The following is a 27784-nucleotide window of genomic DNA, read 5'->3' as shown; positions in this document are numbered from 1 at the left end:
AAAAGTGAATTTTGCATAATAGGTTCCCACTAGTAATAGTTTTGACTGGATGTTTGTTTGTCGAATATGACGTTGCCTTCGTGCCTCAATCTCAATCTCAGTTTTTTACAACCTGGATAAATAAAGAGTGTGCATAGCATTTCAGTAAACAAATTTTCTACTTTCTGAGCTGCGCGTGTGGGAGTCCATAGTGAGCTACTTCCCTGTAAGCTGGCACGAGGGAACTTGGAACGGAGTAAAGGAGCAGTGCAGACAGAGGAAACACACAGTGGACAGCGCAGCACAGAGAGGACGGGCACTCTAGCTCTTTCCACAGCGGCATCACTGTGAGAACAACTGGCTCGCTTTAAATGCAGGACACACAACTACTCACCTAATCAAAGGTAAGCAGGAAACTATTGCGAAATGAATCTGTCAGTCTGACTGTTTTCTGAAGCTATAGTGGGCATGCATGTAGGGAGAGAAGAGCAAAGAAGTGTGGTCATAAAGGATTTTAGTGTTTTCTGTTCTGCTGGGAGCGTGTGTGTGCTTAAAAAGCCGGATTTCTATCCATACCTGCTCTGCTCTGTTCATGACTTTTTACAGTTTTCCTGCAGACAGACACAGAGGGAGTGTGTGTGTGTGACTTTAACAGCGTCAGCAAGCTGTGTCATTGCATCTTGCCCGTGTAGTCTAACGCCGCAGTACCCACCCCCCACACACCTCCTCCCCTCCTGCACACACTGTACAGCCTTCTGCCTCTTCCTCCGCTTCCCTGTCCCATCACTTCTCACACGTCCTCACGGGCATCCTCTCTAATGAGTTTGTGAATGAACATTCTAGGATTTATAGATCTAGTGGGGGATAAAAAGGACAAAAGACGGGGTTTGGATCAATCCAACATTTTACTGCTGCACAATAGGAATGAGTAGAAACTGAACGTCTCCTTGGCGTCTCTTCAGTTGCCTTGAACTGAACAGAAAGTGTCTGTTGTGGAAATCTGCATAATGATCTGTCTGTTCTGGAAATGTTGCTCACATTTCCTTGCGGCTCAGTGGTTTCAGTCAGTCTTTCATGCTGTTGTATTATAGCATGCAGTGTTTCTGAAGAGCTGTTGTCCACTAACACTGATTTAATGTAAGTTGACTGATTTAATGGGCAACACGGCAGTGCGGTGGTTAGCGCGGCCGCCATACAGCAACAAGGTCTCTGGTTTGAATCTCTGCTGCGTTTCAGTTGTTCTTCTCGTCTTTGTTACTGATTTAGAGAAAGATTTAAACCTAATAAACAGAGCAATGTGTGATCGAAAAATATGTTTTACTAACATAATAAATAATTTACTGTTTATCTACAATCAGTACCTACAGATTTCTATTTTTTAACCTTCAAATTAGCTACAGTTCCTACATTGGCTGTGGTGCCTCATTGATGAAACATGTCCAAATATTTTTGGTTATTAATCAGTTCATGGGCTGTTACTAATGAAAATAATCACAGAGGACATAAGGAGATGATAAACTATGATGTAATAATGATAAACATAGATGAATACATTCTATTTACAGATTTTAGTAGCTTATCTGAAAACTGAAGACTCCCTAAGAAATCAACAAAGGAATAAAATTACTAACGTTTTATTTTCTCCTGCACAAACAGGACAAAAGTAAGGTTTTGGATTGATAAAGTCATTTTAAATAACATGATAACCAAGTAACGAAAAGGAAATTATATTTTCTTAAATATTTCATTAAAAATAACTTTGTGAGATGTTATATTGGTAGTAATCCCCAGTAAATGCTCAGCTTGTGCAGAGTGAAAAAGAAGAAGAAAATACTCTTTAACTGATAATAAACTAGACAAAAATAGCTTTTATGTCACAAAAATCCGTTTGATTTTATAAAGCTTCATTTTAAAGTCATTTGAGAAGAAATATATTTTCTAATGTTATTATTGGCTAATATTCAGTTACTTTAAGCTTAGTTTAAGTTTAATATTTATTAATTTAATTAAAAACAAAACAATAATATTCAATAGAAGAAAACATAGAAATAAATAAAATGAAAGGCAGCAGAAAGAAGGAATAATCTTATAGTATCTGCCAAGAATACATTTATTTAAAATGATGATATGAGAAATCAGGTATATCTTCAGTGTTTTATTTTAGGTAAAGTGAAATTTCACAGTGAAATTTGAATTATTAAATTGCTCTTACTCCTATTAGGGATTATTGCTAATCCCTGTCAGTAAATCTGCTAAATCCCCCGTTTGAATGTGGAAAATCTTCAGTAAAAGCAAAAGTGAATCCCATTACAGCTCCAGTATAATGTGTTCATTTAAAAATGACATATTCCATAGACACACTGCCTTTATGTACTTTGGAGCTTACTGAACTGATTTTAACTTTTAGTGGGGAACGGGTCAGACAGAAAAATCTCAGTTTCCCTTTCAGGCCTCGCCAACTCAGCAACCTAAGAATAGCAACGCAGGGCATTTAGGTGGCTGAGCCGCTTTGTTCACATTGACAGGAAACATGTGATCCCTCAGCAAAGCCACCTGGATAGTTATGAATTATCACCCTGACCCAAAAGACAGCATGCAGAGAAAGAGAGAGAGAGAGAGCAGATTTAAACCTATTATGTTAAATGATATGCAACTTTTAAAATATAGAATCTATAAAGTATGGAGGAAAATGTATATTTAGTCATACTCTATAGCAACAATGTGGGATAGAAAGCTATTTTATTGAACAAGTAAACATTCTTGAGAACAAAACATTTACCACTTTGCTGCACCGCACCTGGATTTTATAAAAAATAAATAAATGTTTCTGGATGTATAATGTGTTTAGAAGGTAAACAGGAAGAACAGAATCTGTAAAATGAAGGACCCGATTCTCTGCTTCTGCACTGTTACGTGTTCATTTCCTGGCAGCGGACTCTTGTGTCGTCTGTAAAACCGCAGCGCTGGCATGTCACATAAATGAGACAGAAGCAGCAGAATGCAGCTGCGGTGAGTTTGCTTCAGGCGCCGCGTCCACCTTGGCGTCCATCACAGGTCACGGATCAACACATTAACCTGCTGGTGGCTGCAACACTCCCTCTGCTCATGTTGCATTTCTGAGGGAAGAGGTCAGAAAAATAATGCTTCCGGATCCATGTTTTAATCTGTTAAACCTCAAACATCCAGCGTAGCGTTTACTAATCCCAACTAATCCAGTTAAAACTTGTGTCTTTATGTCAGCCCTCATAGTTTAACGTTGTTACTGTTTGTGCCTGTGAGCCCCTTTCACTTCAGTGAGCTGGATGGTAATTAAGCAAAAACAAAAGGCTTGTTTGTTTGTTTGTTTGTTTGTTTGTTTTTGTTATAATTGCCATGGTGTTATAATTTAAGGCATGTGAATGTGGCACAATCACGAATCTGATCAGGGACTCTGTGGGTTGGAGGGAAGATGAGAGAGAAGGTAAGCTAACTGTAGCATCGTACTTTCAGCTCAGCAAACAAACGGATGTTAACATGCAGGACCTCGCAGACCACAGTTTGAGAAAGACTGCTCTGGAGTCACAAAGAAATGGTGCAACATGTTTTGACCTTTCCTTTGCTAAAACATCATCACTCACAAACAGAGCATCACCTCTGAAACCACATTTCCCTTCGTTAAATCAAACTGCTGCTCACTGATTGTCCCTTCTCTTCTTAACCTTCATAAGGCTTCATTAACTCCTTCCCGTGTCTTTAAGGCTCATCAGCTTCATTCCTCTGCAGTTGCTACAATACTGCATCACCCCTGTTCTTAAAGACAGGTTGTGCTTTAAAGCAGGTATCACAATTCAAAGCTGAAAAAAAAGAAAATTTGCACAGAAGACAAATGACAACCAATTAACTTTAAAGAACATAACTCTTCTAGTCACGGCTCTCAGACTTTGACAGAGTTTTGAAAACTTTAAATTGTTCTACCGGCTATCCGTACTCCTTTGGACGCTCAGAAAAGACAAGCGTGGAATAGATTGCCGTAATTACACAGTTACATAAGCTTTGCAATGTCATTTGAATCAATCCAGGCAGATAAATCAGGCTAACAGCCTTAGCTGCTCATACATGCTCCTCTGTAGAGATTCAAGACGCTAAAATCTTCACTCAAGTCTTTCTGTTTTCCAGTAATGCGCTTTATGATGAAGAGTGCGTTAAGATGATGGAATGAGCACAGCGAGGCGATCCGGTGGGTCGGTTATGGTCTGCAGGAGCATTTCGTTGGGGTCCGTTGGGTGCACTCATGCCTGTAATTGGAGAGAAAAAACTGTTGCTTTAAATGATTTCTACTGTTTTCCACTTGTGGTTTTCTTTGCAGGATGGGATTTGTTTTACTATACAGAAGCAATATTGTCCAAATGATCGCTGAAGTAAATGGAGTAAATGATGTGAAATTGATGCTTTGGTCCCAGAGAAATGCTTGCAGTCATTGACGGAGAGGTGTAGCTCTTTGCAAACGATTTGTTTTATCCCTTCAGAAGGATTACACCAACACTGACACTATCTGCGTTTCCACTGACAATGTAATTGCGTAAAGTGAAATTATGGGGGGAAAAATTGCGCCAATTTCGACAAAGCTCACATTTCTCTTTAAAAACGTTTTGCTCTAGAATGAGGTTGTTTTTCAACAATCGGCTGTTACGAAGAAGATGACAGGAAGTGGTAGGAACATGACGGTGCAACATGTTTTTAATGACTTATCGCTTAAACAAACTGATTCACATGTGATTTTAATTGTGTTTCTTATTTAATGGGAACACCACAAATGCAGAATTCAGTTTTTTCAACATTAATGAAATCTCAACAAGGTTTTGCGAACATTTGTAATGGAAATGCATTTCTGGTCAAGGTGGCTCAAATCTCTGGTGTTGGTAGGATCCTACACAAGAAAAGCAGAGTAAAGGTTTTTAGTACCCAGAGGCACCATGAGGTGTTGGATGTTTCCAGAAAGACACAAAGGCCCAATTCTGAGGCGTTAAATCACAAAGTCAAATTTCTTGTATAAGTCATATTTGACATATAACAACTGAAGGTAACATAGTTACTTCATTGTGCTAAAAAAATGTTGCTATGTATCTGGAAAACATATAAATCTGCCCCTTTAAATAATAAGTATCATTATTGGTATCGGCGATACTGATTCCTGTATTTACTTGGAATCAGATTGATGCCAAATATGCGCTACCACACACCTCTAATGGACACTGCCAGGTGTCCTTTAACCTGTCATTCACGAGAGGACCCAAATTTGGGTGACAGGTTAACCCAGGGGTGTCAAACTCCAGTCCTCAAGGGCCGCTGTCCTGCAACTTTTAGATGTGCCTCTGCTGCACCACACCTGAAAAGAATAATTAGGTCATTAGCAAGGCTCAGGAGAACCGATCTACACAGGGAGGAGGTAATTAAGCCATTTCATTCCACTGTTTTTTACCTGTGGCACATCTAAACACTGCAGGACAGCGGCCCTTGAGGACTGGAGTTTGACACCCATTGTGAATGACAACCTGTGAATGACAGGTTAAGAGATCCTCCTCCAAACAAACACCAGGATTTTCCAGAACCCCGTACCTAAAAGAAGCATCTACACTGCAGACCTGCCAGCATCAGTAGAGCCTGCTTCCTGCAGCTATTAGATTCATTACACAGGACATTAAGGAGGGAAAGAAGTACCAGACACCATCATCTAATTCACTGACAGTTTAATGTGTTACAGACACCTGGATGTCCACCTCCCAAATCTTCTTATAATTGCTTTCATGTGTTTAGTTGCTGCACAGAGCGCGCAGGGCAATCTCCCCTCTTCTTAATCTGCAGCTTTGGAAATGCTCAGAAAACTTTTTTATGCATACACACACACATTTAATCCCACAGACTGTCACAGTGCAATGTTTATGCCTGTTAAGCTCTTTGATGGGTTGTTTATTTAAATGCATGTCAATGCTGAGTAATTCGCTCCAAAGTAATGATCTTTTCTTGCTAGTTCCTGCTCAACCAGAACGATTAAGCTAACAGAAAACTCCTCTGTCTCTTCTTTACACATACAGCAAGAATGGACTCTGCAGAAATGTTATGAAACTATGTCCTGAAACAATTAACGGATTAATTGTGATTAATCAATTAATCATCAATCATTAACTAGAATATAAAGATTAGAAACATATACAACTGGGTGAAAAATGCAACATATTAAAAGCAGTAATTAAACCAAACCTGTACAAAAATATTTACACTTTGCATTTAAGATTCATTGTCTGTAAATATGTTTCACCCAGAATTTCTCAAGTGAATAAAAATCTGTAAGTAATGCTTTTGTATTGCATTTTTGGAAAATCATAAAATAAAAAGAAACTGGACTTTTAATGTATTTCTAATATTGTAATAAAAAGGCTTATTAAATGAAAAATATGTAGAATTAGCCATTTTTTCATCTGATTAATCGATTTATCGTCAGAATAATCTATAGAATAACCGTTTGCTAAAATAATCACTAGTTGCAACCCAAGTAATTTGGAGACAAAAACAAAATATTATTAATAATAAAACATAATTTAAAAAAAAAACCTATTACAAACTTATATTTTATGCCTTTATTTCTGCTCATTTTAATAAAATATTACAAATTAGAATATTACATCAGACTAATAAATATTTGATGGTTTGATGAAAAGTGTTTTTAATACCTGCTTAAAGGTCATTTTCAAAAGATACTTTTATTCTGAAAATCGGTCCATTTGAACACATATTCAAACTTATAGAGATTTACCCATAAATACCTGGATCCAGTTCAGAACAAATTCAGTTGAGTTAATTTTTTTTTAAATCCAGTAAAGATCAGTGTATGTCTACCAAAGTCATCATATAGTGAGCTTAAACTCGGTTGACTCGACTACCAAGAAGAAAATGTGAGTTTATTATCAGCAGATAACGACCTGGGATTCCAGCCTCAACATGTGTGAACAGAAAGAGCTGACTTGCCTCACTGCAGTTGGTCGACCTGATGAGCTGAGGTTAGCAACATTGGCCCCAGCAGAGTCCCAAAGGTAAATTTATCGCTCAGCGGTTCGTGGCTTCCTGCCAGGGAGTTTGGGCCACGCTGAGGAGGAGACGTTCCTCTGCAGAAGAGAGATTTTAGTCCTGAGGGGCCTTGTGATGTTGTCCCAAATGGTTTTAAAGTCATTCTGGAGGTGCATTCTGTTGTTTTTGATAAGATAAAGAAGAGGAGGAGGGCAGATGTCCACCTGTTGGGAAAACACAACATCTTACCAAGTAAACTTTTTTAGATTCTAGTGCAAATATCTTGAAATAAGACAAAACTAACTTATCTGTAACCTTTCGGTAAGCTATGAGAGCTTGTTCAAAGTCAATAATTCCTTAATATTAATGAAAAAACTACTACATACTTTGCCAGATTATTTCACTTATAGTAAGACATTTTTCCTATGTTACAAGCGAAATTATCTGCCAGTGGAACTAGAACCTTTTCACCATTATGAATGAGTTATTGACTTAAAACAGGCCTCTACATCCGAAAAGTTACCTGTAAATTAGCTTTCTTTTACTTCTAGGGAACTAAGATATTTGTAGTAGAACTAGACCAAAACTACTTGGTAAGATTTTGTGTTTTTCCGAACGGAAAATATGAAGCAGTGAGTTTGGAAACTGAATGTGTAGTATTTACATTAGACCACTAGAGGGCTCTGTGACTCCATGTTTATAAAACCATCCAGCCACCTCCTGCTGTGCGATTCACTAATTGCGTTTAGAAAAGTGCTTCAAAAATTGTTGTAAAGCTTTTTTTGTAGAATGGATTAATCCATTTTTATCATTATTGTTAAATTTTATTTTTCAGGCAACATGGCTCCTGTGTTTAGATCCATGATTCTGCTGCTGCTGCTGCTCTCCTGCTGGCAACCTGCTGGAGCCAAAGAAGGAAAATCCACCAAAAAAGGAAAGAAAGGAAAGCAAGTTGTCTGTCCATCGTAAGTAAAAATAATTAAAAAAAAAAAGGTTTGTCTATCAAAATTGAGCAAAAATAATACATGAAAACAAATTTAAAGGTCCGAACAACTGTGTGAAATTTTTATTGAAGTTTTATTGAAGTTATTGAGGTTTTTTTTTTTTTTTTTTTTTTTTTTGCTTTTCAAAGAACCATTATAAAATTGGGTCTGGCACTCAAAACTCAGTGGACAAACTCCCGCTTTCTAACGTATCATCTTAAACCAGCTCTAAAAGAGTTCAGACTTATGTGGTCATTCAGATTATTGGTCAAAAATATAAGAAAACCAAACTGAAATCAAAATTCTTTGATCAGAAATACAGAAGAATGCTTGAAAAAATCCTTTCTACATCATTTGAGTTAGATCACTTTGATTCAAATTAAAAAATAATTCAGTTTAAATGGGAATAAAACACAGCGTTCAATCATGTAATGGCTGTGTTGTCATAATTCTAACTTTGTAGAATTATTATATTTTCGATAATTCTACAAAATAATACCAGGCATTTATAATCACAGATATAAGATGGCTAAAGGAAAATTACAGTCAGGAAAAATCTTAAAATGGAGAATTGATGGACTTTAAAAGAACAACAAGACATAAAGGCCTTCAGCTGCGTTATGGTTAGGAGCCGTCTGACCATCTGTGTGATCACAGGTTTTATTTCCACAGTTTTCTTCCCTGATGACACAGGGTTCTTCCAAATTACAAAACCAGGACTCATGATGATCAAGCTAACAGAGGCTCTGGCAGCGTTGAATGGATTTGTCAACACAGAGCTTAATCCTTAATCCCACTGAGAATATTTGGGATGTGGAGGAGAAGAGTTTACACAGCCCAAAGCCCCGTCCTCGGTACCGAGTCTGACAAAAAGGAAACTGCCGACGGATCTAAAATGTTATTATAACAATGATCAAAGTCTTAGTGGGAAACTTTTCGTTGTATGTTTAACTTTATTACTTGTACCTGTACAGAACAAACCGTGTTGGCGTTTCAGGTTAAAAACATTTCATTTGTAACACAGTGATGGTTTGTCCTGTTTTTTAATCTGTTGTGAAATCCGACTTTCCCAGTAGGAAGCAGGAAATTCCCAGTTCTGAGTACAACTGGAGTACTGCTTCAGGCTTCTGGAAACCAGTCAAACATTTTCCTTTTTTTACTGGATGTGCCACATTCCCCATCTCACCAATAGTGGTTTTCTGTTTTTTCCATGTAAACTGGGGCGGTTTAGATAATATTGCATTATTTCAAATGCAATAACTTTAATTGGTAAGGGTTTAATTTTCAGCTCCTGTTTCGATCTAATCATGCAGCCTTGTTCTCTTTTTAACAGACAGCTGTCACAGGAGGACTTAGCCCAGGTTCCAGCTAACTCCACCTCCAACATTTTGAATCGCCTGATGGTCAGTTATGACCCAAGAATAAGGCCCAACTTTCAAGGTAATGCAGAAATGTTCACAAAGGCACAAACTTAAACTTATTTTGTTAAACTGAATCAGAATAATAAAGAACGACTCCCAGTTTTTGGCTAAATTGTTAACAACGGTTCCTATTCGGGACAATTAGAAATAAAATGGACAATCTAACTGTAAACAAAAATAACTAAAAGTGGAAATGTTTTGAGCTGTGAGGAATCATTTTTCACTGAGGTTGAAGGTTGTATTTGGAAATAATGTCACATCAGAAAATCCACTAGCAGCAATTCAGGCCTAACAATGAACATCAGTGTCATAAATCTGTTCAACACGTCCGAAGCATTCTGGTTCTGACCTTAGAGCACAAATGCAATTCAACATGACTTCACACACACCAATACCAGAAATAACAGATTTAGTTGTATCTTAAAGCAGAGACTGCGTTTTGTTTGGAACATTTGCATGAAATAATCTTACAGAAGTTACTTATTCACTGCAAAAACACAAAGTATTTTTGGTCTAGTTTCTGATGCAAATATCTTAGCACATTTGAAATAAGGCAGAAATTATTTACAAGTAACTTTTCAGAAAGAATTATGAGCTTGTTTTAAGCAAATAATTCATTAATATTGATGAAAAAAGTGTAGGTTTCATTGGCAGATTATTTCACAAGACATGTTTTCCCATGTTAAAGTGAAATAAACTTCCAGTATGACATTTTCACAAATATTTTTGATTTTAAAACAAGCTCATTTTTCTTGCTGAACTTGTAAGTTATTTTTGTCTTATTTCAATAGTACTAAGATATTTGCAGTAAATATCTTCTACTGCTTGGTAAGATTTTGTGCTTTTGCAGTGCTGAGAACCAGTAACTCTGCATTTACTCGTTAATCTGCGATATTCCTGTTGCTTTATTCCAGGAATCCCAGTCGAGTCCAGGGTGAACATCTTCATCAACAGCTTTGGCTCCATCCAGGAAACGACCATGGTGATTCCACTCACAGTTTCTTTTTTAGTGTCGCTGAAATTATGCTGCACTAAAAAACATCAGTCCCAACACATTAACCATAGCTGATCAAATGGGCCCTTTATTTTTCTACATAGTTAATAAATCTTGTAATATTTGATCTGCACAAAAACAATTTATTTCCTGCCTCTGTTCAAGTCCAGAGAAATTTGTCTTCTTTCATCTTTATCTTGTTTTCACCAGAGACCCACAACATTAAGGACCGAAAAGCTGATCGGTTCGAAATTCATTTTCAACTAATTAAAAAATGAATATTAGAGATGTGAGGGTACTTTTTATTTACATAATTCAATATTAGACAGATTACAAAGTTTTAACAAGACTCAGTAATATATTATTCTTTAAAGTTAAATAAATGGACATTATTGCTTGGTAGTGATTTAGTACCTCATTTAAGAACTTTACTGTATTTTTATTTTGATCATTAATTACAGGAGTCATGTTAATTATTAAAGATTTTAAGAATCAAATACAACACTATAAAAATACAGTATATTCATTAATGTATTCCTAAAAGATATTAATATGTTATCAAAAGCAAAATAGGGGAAAAAACATTTTATTCCTTTTATTAATCAAGTTTAATATTCATATTCACAAAATAAATAATTTAAATCTAAGATTTCTGTATCTAAATTTGAAACACTGGTAATGGAGGTGTGGTGAGAATCCAAACTAAATGAGAATGTTTTCTACCCAGGACTACAGAGTGAATATATTTCTTCGTCAGAGATGGAACGACCCTCGTCTTCGACTGCCTACTGACTTTAAAAGTGAAGCGCTGACTGTTGATCCCAAAATGTTCCAGTGTTTGTGGAAACCAGACCTGTTTTTTGCCAATGAAAAAAATGCAAACTTTCACGATGTCACACAGGACAACATTCTTCTCTTCATATTCAGGAACGGAGATGTCTTAATCAGCATGAGGTATCCAGCCACGTCTTCTGACATTACGCCACAACATCCACACGCTCCGAACGGTCGAACGATTTGAAAATGATAATGCATTTAATGCATGTGCACAGGCACCATGTCAGACATCCAACACAAAAAAAATCATTTTAACTCTGAGAACAGACTGAGAAATGCAACAAAAAGGAGCAAAAAGCAGAAAATAAACCAAAAACATTCATGTTTGTAGATTTTGGTGGAACTGATTTGCAATCCTGAAGTTTTAAATCTCTACCTGCACTATGCATGTATTGAAATATTCAGAAGATTCATAACTGAAACTCTCTGTGTGGCTAATTTAATAACATCAAAAATGAAAATGAACAGTTAAGTACTGGAACTCTTTACATTTTGTGCTGATGTTGGATTTTGAGGTCTGAGTCGGTGAGAAACTTTTGAGTTTTGCAGGCAGTCTTCCTGTTGCACTGGGTCTTCCAGCTGATCTTTCTGACTTGGATCATGGAAATTTGAAATTTGGAAATCAAAATATGCATATATGCATAACGAATGAATACAAATGAATGAATGTGATTAATTAAAATACAACATGTATGCTATCAATAAAAATCTGCTGTTTCTTTTATCTTGTCATTTAAAATATTGAAATTCTACAAATTAAATTGTAGAAGTTAATCTTTGAAAATGTTAAGTCTGTTTCTTGGTGTCTAATTACTATCCGGCAATAAGAAATATGATGAAAATGGGAAGCTGTAATGTCAGTGGAAGCCGTGGAAGCTCATATTACTCCTCTGGATTCTCTCTAAAAGCTATAAATGTTATTTTAAAATGATGCTAAATGATTCATAATGGTTGTTCACCCGGATGTGTTGTGCATGTACTTATATGCAGACTTTCAGTGACTCTGTCTTGTCCCCTGGACCTCACACTCTTCCCTATGGACACACAGTTCTGTAAGATGCAGCTGGAGAGCTGTGAGTAGAAACATGCAGTGCTGACATGCACACTAAATATAAATATATGCACATAAACTAAGTCTGTTTGCATGTTTTAGTTGGCTACACCACCAGTGATCTGGTGTTCATGTGGCAGTCGGACCCGGTTCAGATGGATGAGATCGCTCTCCCTCAGTTTGACATCAAACAAGAAGACATAAAGTATGGAAACTGTACAAAGTACTACCAAGGAACGGGTTCGTAATCCTCATTTATCACTTTCAGTAACTCTGTGCAAATATACAGTGCATCCAGATATTGTTCGCAGTGCTTCATGTTTTCCAAATTTTATGTTAGAGACTGGATTGTACTAAATTAATGTCTTTAATAGAAATTCTACACAAATATTCCATTATAATAATGTGGAAATTGATTTAATTTGTATTTAAAACAGAAAAGCATCTGCAGAGTGAAGAACTCCTGAGTATGTGGGAGAGTTTCGTTTTGATAGTGAAGATAATGTGGTGAAAACCTCAGTGGCTTTGCATTTTATAGGTCATGCAAAGGTCAAACTCACAACGGTGCATTAAGGCCACTGTACATAGAAAAGAAAAAAAACAAGTACATTTCTGCCAAAAAGGACATTTCTGAGCTCTGAAATTCTGAGATTAAACAATTTTTCCAATTTTTCAGAAAAAACTTGGACATTTCTGAGTCAAAACGTTTCAACTTTTGAAACTCAGAAATGTCCTTGTTGTTTCTAGAAAATTTCTGAGATTAATCTCAAAATTTCAGAGTATTTTCTATCAAATTTTTAACTTTTCAAAAGCAGAAATTTCACATTTTTTCCAGGAAATTTCTATATTTCCTATATTTTCTACCTACATTAACCCCAATACGCCATCGTACAAACTAAACTCTTGCTGAGTAAATACTGCATGTTAAAATATGATTTGTGTAAACTGAATCTTCTGAAATGTATTGCTAAGGCCAAGAACTATAATAAAACTTAAAGTGCAGTCAGACACAAGAGGTTCTGCAGACCGTTTGTGTTTTCAAACGTACACACTCGCAGCGTGTTGCTTGTGTGGGCGTGAGACATTATTAGCATCAGATGTTTTGTAGAAATGCCTTTTTCCCCACTGAGCGCTCCGGCATTGTCACTGTGCCTTTCTGTTTCAGGGAGTTGTTGCTATAGAAACAGGAATCCTAATTTGGCTGACTTGACTATTGCAAAGAAATAAATAAAAAAAATGCTGCTTGTATTTTACTGGAACTCTGAGCTAAAAATAATGCAATGCTGCAACAGTGCAAACACACCTTCTGAAATAATCCCTGCTGAAGCTCATATGCAAACATTTTTATCATTTTAACTCAGGGTTTATAAAGAGTAGCAACAGCAGATTTAACTAATGTGACGCTGCATTTTTATGATTTTCTTCCAGGGTACTACACCTGTGTTGAGGTGATTTTCATGCTGCGTCGACAGGTTGGATTCTACATGATGGGAGTTTATGCTCCGACTCTGCTGCTTGTTGTTTTGTCCTGGTTGTCATTCTGGATCAACCCAGACGCTTCAGCTGCACGGGTGCCACTTGGTGAGCACAAACACACATATGTGTTGTGTTCATTGATCCATTTCCAAACCTATTATACTTACTGATGTAAAAACGTACCTTCCAACTCACACGCCGTATAAAGTCGAAATAAACAAATCGTAAATCATAAAATCATGTTGTCAGTACAAAGCAGAATTCACACCAATCAGGTATAACATTGTGATGGATGTAATGAAGTACACTGATTACCACATATCAGTGGTAACCTGGCATATATTAAAGGAGATATGTTATGCAAAATTCACATTTTGTATGTTTTTGTACTTGTACTTGGATTTCTAATGGTTCTAAAAACAGCCCAAGTGCTTAAAAAATCTCTCAACAAGTTTTGGCAGTAAGTTTATGTTTTTTGGTGTCTGGAAAATGGGCCGTTTCAAAAACCTCCGGAATATAATGAGTAACAACACAAATCAGCAAGCAGTGACCGTTAGCTAGCAACCCTGGGAAGCCCAGGTAACGACCTGGCAACTCCCAGCAATCCACAGAGGAACTCATTTGGATTTAAATTGACAAGACACCCTAAAACAGCTCATTCCAAAAGGAAATCCAAACTGAACAGATTAAAATCTCATTATCTAAAATGATTTAGTGCAAAAAATGTAATGAACGTGTTTTGTATAGCCCATAGACCTTTCCTAACCTGTTCAAGGAAGCATAATCGGTCACATTTAAGCAAAAAAAAAAGTATTTATGTCTTTGAACTTCTTTTCAATCTTCCCAGATAATATTTCAGTTTAATTACTAATAAAACTTTGATATAATGGCCATATCCAGTCATAAAGATGTAGTTTGTGCAGCTTGCCTCGACCGGCCGTGTGGAGTGGAGAGTAGGATGTTTCGGCTGCTCGCCGTCCTGGTAAAGATTCGCTGGTTCCTACGGATAGCAGTGAGGTTTGCTTGCTGTGAAGGAGACAAGGACTATATTGTCACTGGTAGCTGGTGGTGTCTTCATCACTTTAATGGCTTTAGCAGAAAAAATAACTAAGATTATAAATTAATGTTATCCCAACAGCCAAACAGTCCAGTACCTCAATGCTTATGGCATATATTTAACAACGTTTAAGACTTTATTTTTATAAATTAATCATCCTTAGCCATGAATGCTTTAATCATGAAAGCTATGACAGGAACTTATTACACAGATGAAAATGAGTCATTTGTTAAAGTCATTGTAAGTCTGATGTATCACGCTGAGAGATGAGAGTGCTAAAAATACTTTTTCTCCTTTTGTCTTTTCCTTTGAATAATTGTTGTAGAGCAAGGGTTACAGAAAAGATAACTCTGATCTGATAAAATATATGTTTCTGTTGCCGTCTGCTTATTTCCAGGTATTTTATCAGTTCTCTCTCTGTCCAGTGAGAGCATGTCCTTGGCTTCAGAGCTGCCAAAAGTCTCATACGTAAAGGCCATTGATATATGGCTGATCGCCTGCCTGCTCTTTGGGTTTTTCTCCCTGGTGGAATATGCTGTGGTGCAGGTCGGCTCTAAGACACACACACACATGTTTGTGTTGCTATCTTTGTGGGGACTTTCCATTGACTTCCATTCATTTCTATAGCCTAAACCTTACCTTTACCCTTTTCCTAACCCTAACCATCACATAATGAATAAAGTCAGAACAGCAGGACCTGTGCAGGGTTCTGTCTTAAAGTGATCCACAACTAGTTGAACATGTTAGCCTAAATATGTTGTTCTTTGTAGGACTCATTCTTACATATGAGTATAAACTCATACTTACATCAAAAATTGTTTGTGTTTATTATATGTGGCCATTTTTTCACCTGTGCAGGTAAGTTTTAGTGGAGTCGAGTGTAAAAACAAAAAACAAAATGAAAAACGTAGAAGGTGATGAGAACAACCTTAAAAGTTTGGATGAAGCAAACTGCCTCAAGGTTTCACATGTCATTATTTACCAGATATCAGCGCTAGCTGGCGCTAGCACCATTAGCAGGAGCTAACAGGAAATAAAAACAAATCGCAAGAAAATGAATGTATATTTAAAGTGACAATGAAGTATTTTTACGTCATTGTGACAGATTATATTTCAGAAAATGAGTTAAGAAACTGGAACTCTTAGCAGTATTGCTACACCCATATTGCTGCACCCATTTCCAAGCAGCAGCTGCTCAAACACCTGATTTTTGGCTGAATATGTCCTCTTCATCCATTTGCTTCTCCTTATTTTCATTTCTTCTTGTCATTTCTGCATTGCCTTAAATTTCAATGTGCTCCAGTTCAAATTGAAAGGGATAAATGTTACTTATTGTGTAAAAATTACTGTTGTGGCAGGTCAGAGCTAGCACTGTAGCACGTAGCATTTGACGTCTACCCAGGACGCATTTAAGCCGACGTCCGTGTAACAATATTTTATTTAAATGTATAAAAAAAAACTAATCACCCTACAGTTTTTCACTATATTGTTGTTGCATTTGAAATAAATGCTTCTTGATACAGCTAGTCATGGATCCCTGTACAGATCACACAGGCTCTTCTAACCACACTTCTTTCTTTCTATGTAGGTTTTTCTCAACAGTCCCAAACTGATTGAAGAGGAGAAAGCAAAAATGGCCACAAAGGAAAAAGCTTTGAAAGAAAAGGAAGCAAAGAAGCCTTCAAATAAATCAAACAACACAGTCAATGGGACAGGTGGAACGCCCATTCATGTCAACACTTTACAGGTGAAGGCAACCTGCAGAGAAGCTGCAATTATATACAGAAAATCTACTGCAAAACATAATAAAATTGCTTTTACCTGAAACAGAAATACAATTGTTTCTTATGCAGCTAAAAAATACCATTTTGAAAATTATTTTAATATAATTCCTGACATGGATTTATTATTTCAAATCACATACAGTAAACACCTAATAAATTTAGTCACAGTTTTCACATGTTGTAATGCAATGTGGTGATGCTGCAAGAATGTTTAAAAGCAAAACAAATCAAGTTTTAAAAGGAGGCAGTTTCATTGGATTACATTTTATATAATGGAATGTGTAGGAAAAAAGTACCAAGTAATTAAGTAAGCACTTTGCTTTGTTGCTGAAAATGTGCTATATAAATAAAATTACCTTTATCTTTAGTAAAGCAACTGGATTACTCTTAATATTTAAAAACTACGTTGTCTGATGGACCAAAATATCAAGTTAAGTGGATTTTTTTATTTATTTAAATGACCAAATTGACAATAATTTGTATAAACAACAAAAAATAACAAAAGCAGGTAAAAGAAACATTTCTCTAAATCAGTTTCTTTCAATAAAACACTTATAAAACTTTAACAAAAGCTGCAGGTGTGTGTCTGCGTCTGGTGAATTTTTTGTTTTTTAGTCAATCCATAACTTTTACTCAAGCAAGAGCAGAAACACTTCATCATAAAATGGCTTCAGTAAAAGTTCATTTTTTCAAAAATGTAACTCAAGTAAATGTAATTGAGTAAATAACTAGTTACTACCCAGCTCTGCTCAGTCATTTGTTCTTTTTGTAACAGGTGGTTGAAAACCGCTGCAAGAAAGTTTGCACCTCCAAGTCGGACCTTCGCTCCAATGACTTTAGCATTGTGGGGTCTTTACCTCGAGACTTTGAACTTTCCAACTTCGACTGTTATGGTAAACCTGTTGAGGTCACAGGAGCTCTCAAGTCTCAGAACAAAACCAACAAGAAACCCCCCCCACCAAAACCCGTCATACCTGCTGCTGCTAAACGCGTCGACCTCTATGCCAGAGCGCTCTTCCCCTTCTCTTTCCTCTTCTTCAACGTGGTTTATTGGTCAACCTATCTGTGAACGACAGATCGAAATAAATTAGTTTGTATCGTAATAGAAAGTATCTGTACTCATAAATGAGATTGCAAATTATATCCTGAATTGTGTCCTGGTATTTCATATTACAGGTGATGATGTTATATTTCATACCTCCATATAAAAACTGTAAAAACCGCTTTTCCTCCTGTAATTGTAAATGAGCACAACCTGAAACTTCAAAGCTGTTTCTTTTGTTGTTTGTTTGTTGATGCTGTTTGTTGATGCCTTGCTTCCGCCTGCAGATGGAAAAATGTTGCATGTGTGTTTCTGTGTTCAACAGCATTATGTTTTGTGTTACTTAAACTATGCTGCAGTCAGACCAATTAGACTATGTTACTGTAGCTCTTTACAGAAATGCATACAAGTCTCAGCTGGCCAATACTGTCAAATACATGCTTACATAATAAATACATTCCAAAAATATAGATGTGACTCTTTTTCTTGATACCTATTCTTATTTTAAAGGTTCAAATTGGAGATTATATTGGATTTTTATATTTATTACTGCAGATGTGATGGTGGCTGGGTAACACTACTCCTTAGTGTCAGCCAGTGTAGCAACAAACACTGAATTAAAACAACACACACATTTTTTTCTCACTGTTTGAAGTTAAAATAAACCATAATAGTTTTGTTTTAGGTCAGTTAGAGTTACCAAAATTATTTTTTTATTGGCTAAATTCCACAATAATGACAGAAGGGATGTCGTTTATGAGATTTATTTACTGATAAATACATAAATCAATAAATAAATAAACCTACATCAGGAACATCAGGCAAATGCGACACAACTCTGACCTTTTCACCTCTCAAAAAAATCCAGTCTGTACCACTTCCATATAAAATTGGATACGTATCCGAATGTTTTCAAAGCATTAGAAATCTGAACGGTCATTTCTCTCTTTATGCTGCTTTTATGTTATTGATGGGAGACATGCGTCATAATTCTGCACCAGAAGTCAGAGGCTGTAAATCTGCATGTAAACAAGGCCTGAAAATTATGATCATGACCTTATGAAAAAATTACAATCACACCACTCCAATCTATATAAATCTCTCTGGCTTTCATTGGGATTTTTACTGGATCCATCTATGACCTTGTCAGCTGTAGTGTGTTTTTCCCCCGTAGGTTTTCCCTTTTTTCATTAAAGAACATTGTTTCACAGTCGTTCTCTGCACGAGAGGCTGTGAAACAGTCTGGTGATGCTTTTAATGTTGCAAATGTCAAGTGATTGCTGGGTTTTGCTTCTAAAACCCAAAGCTATTACAGATCCATGACAACATTAAAAGCCTCACATTCCACTGGCAGAAAAATGTCCCCTTAATGTTAGTGTGAAATAATAATTTCATCCCAGCCTTGTAGAACTGTCATAGTTTTCATCACAGTTCTTGTGTTGACAAAATATAGCAGGCATGAACTGAGTCTCAGACTCACAGCTGTGCACCATTTAGCGCTTCTCTGTTGTATTTTTCATGCATGAGAAATGTTTCACAGAACTGTTCGCCTGCAGAAATGAACAGCTGAAGCACTTTCTCCTCTTGTCCACAGCATATACTTCATATAGTCTGAGTGTAGGCATAACGTCACAGACACCAAAATGTTTTGATGATTGTCCCAACTTCAGACTCCACGCATCAACTTTTAGGTTTAATTTAAGCACTAATATAAAGTAATATTCCTTTATGGTTTAAACGTAACTAGGTCAAAGCTGTGCTGCAGCAGCTGCAACATTTAAGAAACCTTCTGCCTGAATATGTCTAAATAATCTGGGGCAATGTTGCCTTCACACCTTCAGCAAAGACAAATTATCAATGTCGTTAGTCCAACTGTCTGTGTCAAAATAATTGTGAATAAAATGAGCAGTTTGTTGTTCTGATGCAGCTTGTTTTTGTTAGTTAGCTTGTAGTGTGTTTTAAATGTGTCCATTCATTCTACCATACCTGTTCAATGGGCAAAAACAAGTTTTTAGCAGGTGCTTTTTATAAAGCCCACATGTTTTTAATTAAAAATATTTAATATTCTAATCTCAAATGTGCTTTCATTAGCTGCAAGCAGAAAAACAACTCTGGGTGTAGTTAATCTACATAATGTGTTTCATTTAGTGATAGAGTTGCTGATTTGAATGAACTTTTCAGTTATATTCTGATGAATTAATGGGTCTGTGTAAGAACAGAGGTGCAGGGGATGTATTAAGTACCTGGTGTCAAACAAAAGAAATAAAGGACAGAAGTAAAGGAGAGGGCGGATAGACACAAAGTGGCAGAATGATTTGTAAAGAATAGTTGAAACCATGAAAGAGGTTGACAGGATCGTTGTGAGATCTGTGATGATGGATGATTTGGGGATATCGGCTCTAGCAAAAAGAGTGAAAAAGTCTGAGATGCTTTGAACAAGAGCAGAGGAGGAACGGTGGACAGCGGATGTTAAAAATGGAGCTGCCAGTGAGAAGAAAAAGAGGACGACCACAGAAAAGGTTAGTGGATGATTTATAGGTCTGTGTGACAGAGAAGGATGTGGGGACAGGGTGAGGTGGAGGCAGGTGATTGCCATGGCAACCCATAAAGGTAGCTGCTGTGAGAAGAAGTGAAAGATTGCCACAGTCATTTCAAACTGCTGCAAAATAGTAAAACACAAAGTCGTCCCATTTCAAACCAGGGAGTATGGAGTAGAGATCTGGGTGGGATGGAAACATTTTCCCTCAAAATTCACATTTCGCATGTTTCCATCTGGGGCTCAAATGCTTCTAAAAATCCCAAGCACTTAAAAAAAAACATCCAACCATTTTTTTTTAGAATAAGTTAATTGTTTGTGTTGTCTGGAAAATGAGCCATTTCAAAAACCAGCACTGCTCCTCACCTAGCAACCCCAACAACCCCAGCCTGTTACCTAGCAACCCCAGTGGAGCTCCACCCGTCACCTAGCAACCCAAGCTGAGTTCCAGCATGTTTAGTCAGCAGTTTTCACAATGGCTGCTTATAAAGACAAGTGTTTGGTTTTTAACTATACACTTCTGCTTTTCAAATATGCATGGTTATATAATTATGTATCTATTTGTTATAATTTTCATGTGCGAGTGTAAACATTGACCATCAGCAGCTTGTTTGGATTTAAAGTCACAGAGGCCCTAAAACGTCTCATTCTGACCAATTAGCCCATAAACCTTTCCTAACAGCTTCTCGGTTGACCCAGTCTCCGGTTAAGGAGCAGGATGCTCCGTCATCCTGCAAAGTTAAATTTGCCAAAATTTTTCTCTGTTTCTGCAGGTGTAGAAGCAGACTTCTAGAGGACTGCATTCTCTCTATCCCTTTCTCCCCTCTATTCTTCTCTTCCTTTTATTCCGTTTGACTTTTTGCCCCACCTCTCTTTCTTTCCTTTTCTCCTTTTCCTTTCCATTTCGCTTTTCGTGTCCATTGCATTGAAAGAAAGACAAACTGGAAGGGTTTGTTTTTCACTTGGAGAAGAAATTTTCTGAGAAATAGATTGAGAAGAAACCCAGCATTCTGACACATTTTCCAAAACTATTCCATTATATTTGTTATCTAGAATAGAAATGTACTTTTTAATCAGCTCAGAATTGAACTTTCTTAGCCCAATAACAAAACAACCAAATGACAATATTTATTAAATCTGATTTACTCACGTTCATTCAAATACAAAAAAAAACATGATGCATCTCTACGTGATCCATCACCTGCGCGCAGGTGGAATTGATCGATTACCTAAAAATAATACTTGAAAACATCTTAAACCACATGGAGGACTCCAGGACTCCCAGCACACAGCGTCCCCTACCTGACGGCGTTACCTCATCTGGCCGCTGCCGTACCTTCAGCTGTCGGCTGCTCTCGGTTTGCTCTCGTGCTTCATCGACGATTCAAGGCGCGTGCCTGCAAGTGAAGCGGCAGCAGCGGCACGCGCATCCTCCCCGGATCCAGATCAGAGAGCATCTGCAGTGGCCGAGCCGTCTCTCAGCAGCCCCGGACCCGCACCATGAGCCCGCATCGCGCCTGATGGTGGTGCGTTGGTGAACCGCTCAGCAGATCGACGTGGCATGGCGTGCAGGCGCCCGGACTCCACCATGAAGCTGCTCCTTGTGATGACTTTCTTATTCCGCCAGGCATTTTCCGGTTCTCCGAGCGTCCAGATCGGTAGGGTTTTGGGGGTTTCTGGCGTCAAGCCATCGTTTTGGTTCTTTTTTGCGTTTTCTGTTCCGCCGTGCATGTTAATTAGCCTCCTCCTCTGCACACTGCCGTCTCCTTCCCATTCATCGCGCCCCCACTGTGGGCCTCTCTCCTCCCTGTCCTGATGCTGCTGTGGGAAAGGAGAGGCCTCCTGACAGCTCCTCGGTCGACGCAGTCTCCGATCTGTCAACATGTTTTTTATAATTTCAGTAAATATCGCATCAACAATAACCTACAGGCGAATTGGCCGCCTGCAGATATTTGGAGTTAAAGGCATTCCAGATTATTTAAACTGGGCTTTATTTAGCTGCAGAGCGACGTTATGATAGACTACAGAGGATATCCTCTGTAGTCTATATATATATATATATATATATATATATATATATATATATATATTTGATTGTGTTCAATGATTTATTTCTGATTATCTTAATTCATCTTGCCTGCATCCTTTATTTAACCATGAAAAAACTCTTCTAAGAATGGCCCCCAACTGCAGCAACATAAAACACAACAAATCTAAAAATACAAGACTAGATATATCACATCTAGTATTGTGATATATGACCAAAACTTTGGATTTTTGTCAAGCTTCCATTGCTTTGTTGCTTCAGGTTTTGTTAAGGTTTGTATCTTTGTGCAGCAATTTTATATTCTTTGGATTTTCTGTTGGATTCTTTTACAAATATTGTGACTGTTCTGTTAGAACTGATCTCTAACTGCCTGAGTCCACTCTCTGTTTTCTTCTTGCATTTAATTCATTCAACACCTTCCCTCTCATGTTTTCATTCTGTGATGCTATCCTCGGCACATTGCAGCTGTTTTTACTTAACAGGATTTAGTTGAAATCTGGTTTCTGTCACCTCTTTTCACACCTGCCTCATTCATCAGTTCAGCTGTTTTTAAGCTGAGCTCTCATTGTCAGTCATTTGCTGTTGGATCTCTAAATGTTCTGATTTTTGGCATATATGGAAACATTCACTCACTGATAGATTCATTGGGTACACCTGTTCGCAGCTAACACAAATAGCTGCCAAAAGGTCATGTGAAGCATACCAATGCATTTAGGCATCCAGGCGTTGTGAAGATGACTTAGAAAACTGTACCCTTTCTCTGATTGCTATTTACAGCAGGAAAATGCCCCGATTCATAAGGTTCAAAGTTGTTGTTTTTTTACCATGACGATGAGCTCAATGGACTCCAGTCACAAATCTCAGTCTCAGGGTGTTTTCACACATGACAGTCTGGTGGGATTGGTTTGACTGGAGACAAAAATTGCAACATTTCTTACATTTTCAGATGGTGTGGGCTGGTTTCACACTGCGTTGTGTCAAACAAAACAAACCCTTTGAAAAAACAGTTCCCCTCCTTGCCTGTGGAGGCGCTGCAGCAAGAATCGCTGAAGGAAATGACACAAAAACCTCTAAACAAGATATGAGCATCTTTTCTTCCAAAATGGAATACCATCAGATTTTAGCGGTTGTAAGATTTCTGTTTGGTCTTTGGTAAAAGACCACAAGCTATTTCACTCGCTAGCACTAGACTCACGCATTTGTTTTGGTTGTATTTACCCATAATGCCATGCGCTATAATCCATTTCCTGCTTTTGGAACGGTCTTCAGTCCGCTTGGCGTTCACATGTGCATTCGGACCAGAGTTCACTTCATCCAAACCGAGACCGAGACTGAGGCAGACCAGAGTTTGTTTGTTTTTTATCTGCGTCAGCATTTAATTAACCTCCCCAAACAAACCAGATTTTCTAGGAAAATGAAAGAAAGTTTGATTAAATCCAAGATTTGTATTCTGGATGTACAGCCAACAAATCATCCATGGAAATGTTTCTGTTACATATATATGACACGAATAATGAATCACTTGTGGAGGCTCCCCAGTAGTTTATGATTCACCGACAGGTAACTGGTAACTTGGTAACTAAAAGCTGGACTGGAAGTAATCACCACACACACCTCCAAGTTGCACCAACGGTCAAAGTTGATGATTGCTGGGAGCAGACATATGTTTCAGGCTCCCTTTTGGACTTTCAAAGAAAAATCCTGGTGTCACTTTTAGTGATGAGGAGGAAGACAAACTGAGTTGTTTTATATAATTCAGCTGATCATGAATAACAACTGTTTGATCAACTCTGCATGATCAGCTTTAAATATGTTTGGATTTTACTCTGCATGATCAGACACGACTGGATGTGGAACAGCATCGCCACAGCGCACTGCGCCCAGATTAAAGTCATTTTAACTTGGCTCAGCTGAGAGGATGACACGCTTTGCTGCTTTTTCTACATCCGTGCATATCGTCATGAAGCCGAAGAGCTGAGGATGTTTCCTCCTCCACAGCAGGGCGAAAACTGAGAGCGGAGGCCTTGAAAAGTCGGGCACATTTTGAGGAACTCTGGAGGTTTTTACAAGTTAGAAACATCCTGGAACTAAGTTAAAAAAAAAAAAACTTTTAAAAAAGTAAAGTTTTTTGGATTACGATGAATCATTTGAAACCTTTTTCCCCTTTAATGTGACATAAATCATGGGAATTCAAAATCAAACACATCTGTTAAGGCACATGTGCCAAACTCAAGGCCCGGGGGCCAAATCTGGCCCGCCATAACTTTTTATGTGCTCCTCTAAAGTCTAACAAAACATCTAAATAAAACCTTCAAAATAACAACTATGTTATTTTGAAGTTATCAATCAAATTTAATCTGTTTTTTTCCTGGTATACTTCCAAATTATATCAGTGTGAAAAGATGGTCAATATTATTTAACTTTAAGAAGTACTTACTGGAGGCAGAAATAGCTATTTATTCATGTTTCAGAAGTTTGTTAATGGATTTTATCAATGCATTCTGCCACAACCAGCCCTTTGAGGACGTTCATGATGTTGAAATGGACCAAAATGTAAATGAGTTTGACATCCTTGTATTAAAAATCTGAAGTAGGTTGCAAATGTGCACAGATTTAACCTAATACTTGGTCAAAATACATCTTCATTCAGTTGCAACATTTAGTCTTACACAAAACATCAAGGATTTATTGTGAATGTGATTAGCCTTCGATAAAGTTCATCTTTAGCTAATCAAAAACTAGAAGTGAAGATGGGACTTAGTCAGGGAGAGGCTGACCTTAAAGAAATGACTGTTTTTTTACATAATACAACAAAAAAAAACTGAAGATGAAGAAGGATTTAATTTTTTCAGTCCAAGAGGGCTAAATTGTGGCACACTTTTTATTTTTTCTTACTAACATATCTGCATGTTTTCAATTGAATTGCTTTGGATCTTTGTCATTTTAAAGGTAGAAGATGCTTTGAAATGATTTCTCTCCCTCTCATTGTTTTGTCAATCTGACATTTTACCATGGGAAGGGATCCGTAGCAAATGAAGACAGATGATTACTTCTAGCATGTGACACAAACAAAGACATTATTTTCCCAGTTTATTTCAAGTGCTAATAATTTCCTCCTTCTGCACTGTAAAAATTTTAAAAACGTCTCCAATTTACCAATTTACCGTAAATTGGAGATGCTTTTTTTATTTTACAGTGTGGACCATATAGTCACACGAATAGCTTATTTTTCTGTTCAGTACATTAAAAGCCATAATTATTTATATATGACTGCATCTACAAAATAGCAGAATTTATCAGAGAAAAAATTAATAATCGCCAATGTAGGATTAAGGACTCTACATGCATAATTTCCAGTTCCAAATTGTTGTGAAATAATTTAATTATTAAATTATTATACCCCTGTAAGACTTAGAGTAAACAATATTTTAATTTAAATAATATGTATCAATCTGATATTAGTATCTGTATCGGTCATCGGGTTTTGGATCTATAGTGGCGGATCTATTCAGTCTAATTCTATGCTTAGTTCTATGAGCGATGTCAGGCTTTATTATTTATTTTACATTATATTCAGAATTCCTAATTACATTTTCTGAGTCATTTGAAAGAAGGTTTGTTGCAAATTATTTTTACATGTTTGACAAAAGTAGCCAATCTTTTGTTTTTGTTTATTTTACATTTATTTCAGTTTTTTTTATTTTATTTTCAGTTGCTGAACTAATTATAATTTTTACATGTTTGACCAAAGCAGTCAGGATACTGTTTTAATCAGCTTCAGTTTCTTAATTATTGATTTTATATTGGCTATTATACTCCTAATTGCACTGATAAAACTAATTAAAGTTGTGTAATTTTCACATTTGATCAACCTTATGAAGCTATCGGTGTATTTAAGTGTAATTCAGTACCGTTTTATGTCAATACGGCATTGCTTTTCTGTATTGATCGGTATCAGTTGATACTAAACTTCAGATATCTGTATCTTATCGGATCAGAAACAGGGATTTCTCAAAGGCCAATAAAACAATTCTAAAATTTGCAAAATCCAAAAAGAATCTGTTTTCAGTTCAATTTTATTTTAAATTATATTATCAAAAATAATTTTTGCTCTTCTCAATAGTCAGTGGAAAAATCTTTATTGACATTAAAGACACCAAACTCTTCTTCTGATCTTTGAACAATTTTTAGTTGCACAAATGTTTAGTAGAACAATGTTTCTGTCAAAATGTGACGATTGTTTTCCTATAAACATAAAAGTGATTCCCAATCTGATCAGGTTGTCTTCTTTCTGATTTTATCACTTTAAGGTGAGATAGAAAAACCGTGAATTCATTTCCATGCGTATAAATTATTAATCTCCAAATCTTCATGCTGGAGCTGTAAGTAGCTCAAGCGTCAGCTGTTCGCTCACCTGAGGGGAACATTGCACACTTACATGCTGATGCTGGCTAAACAGCTGACCTTTGACACCTTTCTGTTTTTCCCCCATTTCTGAACAGCCTCTCAGAAATAGAGTGCTGGTTGCAGGCAGAGTGTTTTTTTTTTCATTTTTTCAAAAGAGGCATAGCTTCATAACCCTTAAAAAGTGATTAAGAGTTTGTTTAGGCAAATGTGTCCAAATCTGCTTTTTTTTCTTTTGCACCCAAATGCAACCTGTCTCTTTTACCTTGTTACATTACTCCTGGAGAAAAGTGCCAACCTTTGCCTGTAAAATATATTTAAATAAAAGTTATCAATGGAAAATACACTGATCCTGTTTTTTAAGAGATTACTTGAACTACATTTGTTCCGGCTAAGATAATATATTCTCTAAATTATAGAAACTTCTCACATGAAAGGTGAAGCTGCAACAGTCATGCTAAAAATAATTCACACTTTCTTTCAAATCTTTGATTTTACATATTAGGAAATGAAAGAAAAATGTAATTATGAGTAGCCCTGTCATGATAACAAATACTGCTGGATGATAAATTGTCCCAGAATTCCTTGCGATACACAATAATGTTGTTTTGGGATCATTTTCAAGATGGCATAATCATAATGCAAAAACACATTCTCAAAGATCAATCAATTTTAAATTCTAATGAACATTTAATTCTAGAACTGGATATTTTAAGTATCCAAAATAAATAAACAACAAATAAAACCACTTATGAAGTCCTTCAAAAAAGGTCCAGTTGAGACCAAAGCACCAGACTGAAGACTTTTATCTTCCAGTTTTTGAACAAAGAAAAGAAAAAAACAATAAATCATGCAAATGGAAATCTTTGAGCTTGGTTTAATTTATCATGTAATTACCGTAATTGATTTATTGCCTTTTCCGACAGGCCTAATTATGATAATAAATTGACAGATTATTATTATGTCATCCCGATGATTCAGTAGCAGAGTTGGTTCTAATTATTATTTTAGTTATTGGTTATTCTGATGATTGATTGGAATAAAAAAAATGGCACATTCACCTGACTCTTTATCAAAGCCTTTTTTATGCAATAATGAAATTTTTATTTCCAAAAGTGCAACAACGCTGCAT

General features: G+C 36.7%; 2 protein-coding genes and 2 long non-coding RNA genes across 7 annotated transcripts in view; 2 read left to right on the top strand and 2 right to left on the bottom strand.

Moving 5' to 3' along the window:
• The first annotated feature begins 200 nt into the window (after window positions 1-200).
• On the top strand, window positions 201-17898 carry LOC103146618 (glycine receptor subunit beta-like). Its single transcript, XM_007564615.2, has 11 exons — window positions 201-383; window positions 7856-7985; window positions 9337-9443; window positions 10339-10406; window positions 11146-11372; window positions 12246-12328; window positions 12409-12546; window positions 13735-13887; window positions 15237-15385; window positions 16428-16586; window positions 17399-17898. The coding sequence occupies exons 2-11, from the start codon at window positions 7861-7863 to the stop codon at window positions 17690-17692; spliced, it is 1503 nt and encodes a 500-aa protein (XP_007564677.1). The 5' UTR covers window positions 201-383; window positions 7856-7860; the 3' UTR covers window positions 17693-17898.
• LOC107837659 (uncharacterized) lies at window positions 3306-5284 on the bottom strand. Its single transcript, XR_001663700.1, has 2 exons — window positions 5199-5284; window positions 3306-4253 (listed from the first exon to the last, which is right to left on the bottom strand). It is a non-coding gene; the product is annotated as an uncharacterized LOC107837659 (long non-coding RNA).
• On the bottom strand, window positions 14463-21589 carry LOC107837657 (uncharacterized). Its single transcript, XR_001663698.1, has 3 exons — window positions 21504-21589; window positions 17598-17686; window positions 14463-14808 (listed from the first exon to the last, which is right to left on the bottom strand). It is a non-coding gene; the product is annotated as an uncharacterized LOC107837657 (long non-coding RNA).
• Window positions 21582-27784, top strand: part of LOC103146616 (glutamate receptor 2-like) — a 47829-nt gene continuing 41626 nt past the window's right edge. For 2 of the 4 annotated variants that reach the window (XM_007564613.2, XM_007564612.2), the window contains exon 1: window positions 21589-21859. In XM_007564613.2, the coding sequence (XP_007564675.1) occupies window positions 21763-21859 (97 nt within the window). In that variant the 5' untranslated portion in view covers window positions 21589-21762. Of the gene's footprint in view, window positions 21860-27784 lie in introns of all 4 variants that reach the window. The other 2 variants (XM_007564614.2, XM_016677773.1) reach the window with 2 other exon arrangements.

The sequence above is a fragment of the Poecilia formosa genome, unplaced genomic scaffold (genome assembly GCF_000485575.1).
Source record: "Poecilia formosa unplaced genomic scaffold, Poecilia_formosa-5.1.2 Scaffold164, whole genome shotgun sequence".
Lineage (NCBI taxonomy): Eukaryota > Metazoa > Chordata > Actinopteri > Cyprinodontiformes > Poeciliidae > Poecilia > Poecilia formosa.
This window is presented reverse-complemented; position numbering and strand designations above follow the sequence as displayed.

Bases quoted from the DNA above. Each gene is read 5' to 3' on its own strand.
- LOC103146618 (XM_007564615.2), top strand. From the start codon at position 7,861: ATGGCTCCTGTGTTTAGATCCATGATTCTGCTGCTGCTGCTGCTCTCC. The intron at 10,407-11,145 runs GTGATTCCACTC...TTTTCTACCCAG, and splicing joins CCATCCAGGAAACGACCATG to GACTACAGAGTGAATATATT. The intron at 11,373-12,245 runs GTATCCAGCCAC...ACTTATATGCAG, and splicing joins GATGTCTTAATCAGCATGAG to ACTTTCAGTGACTCTGTCTT.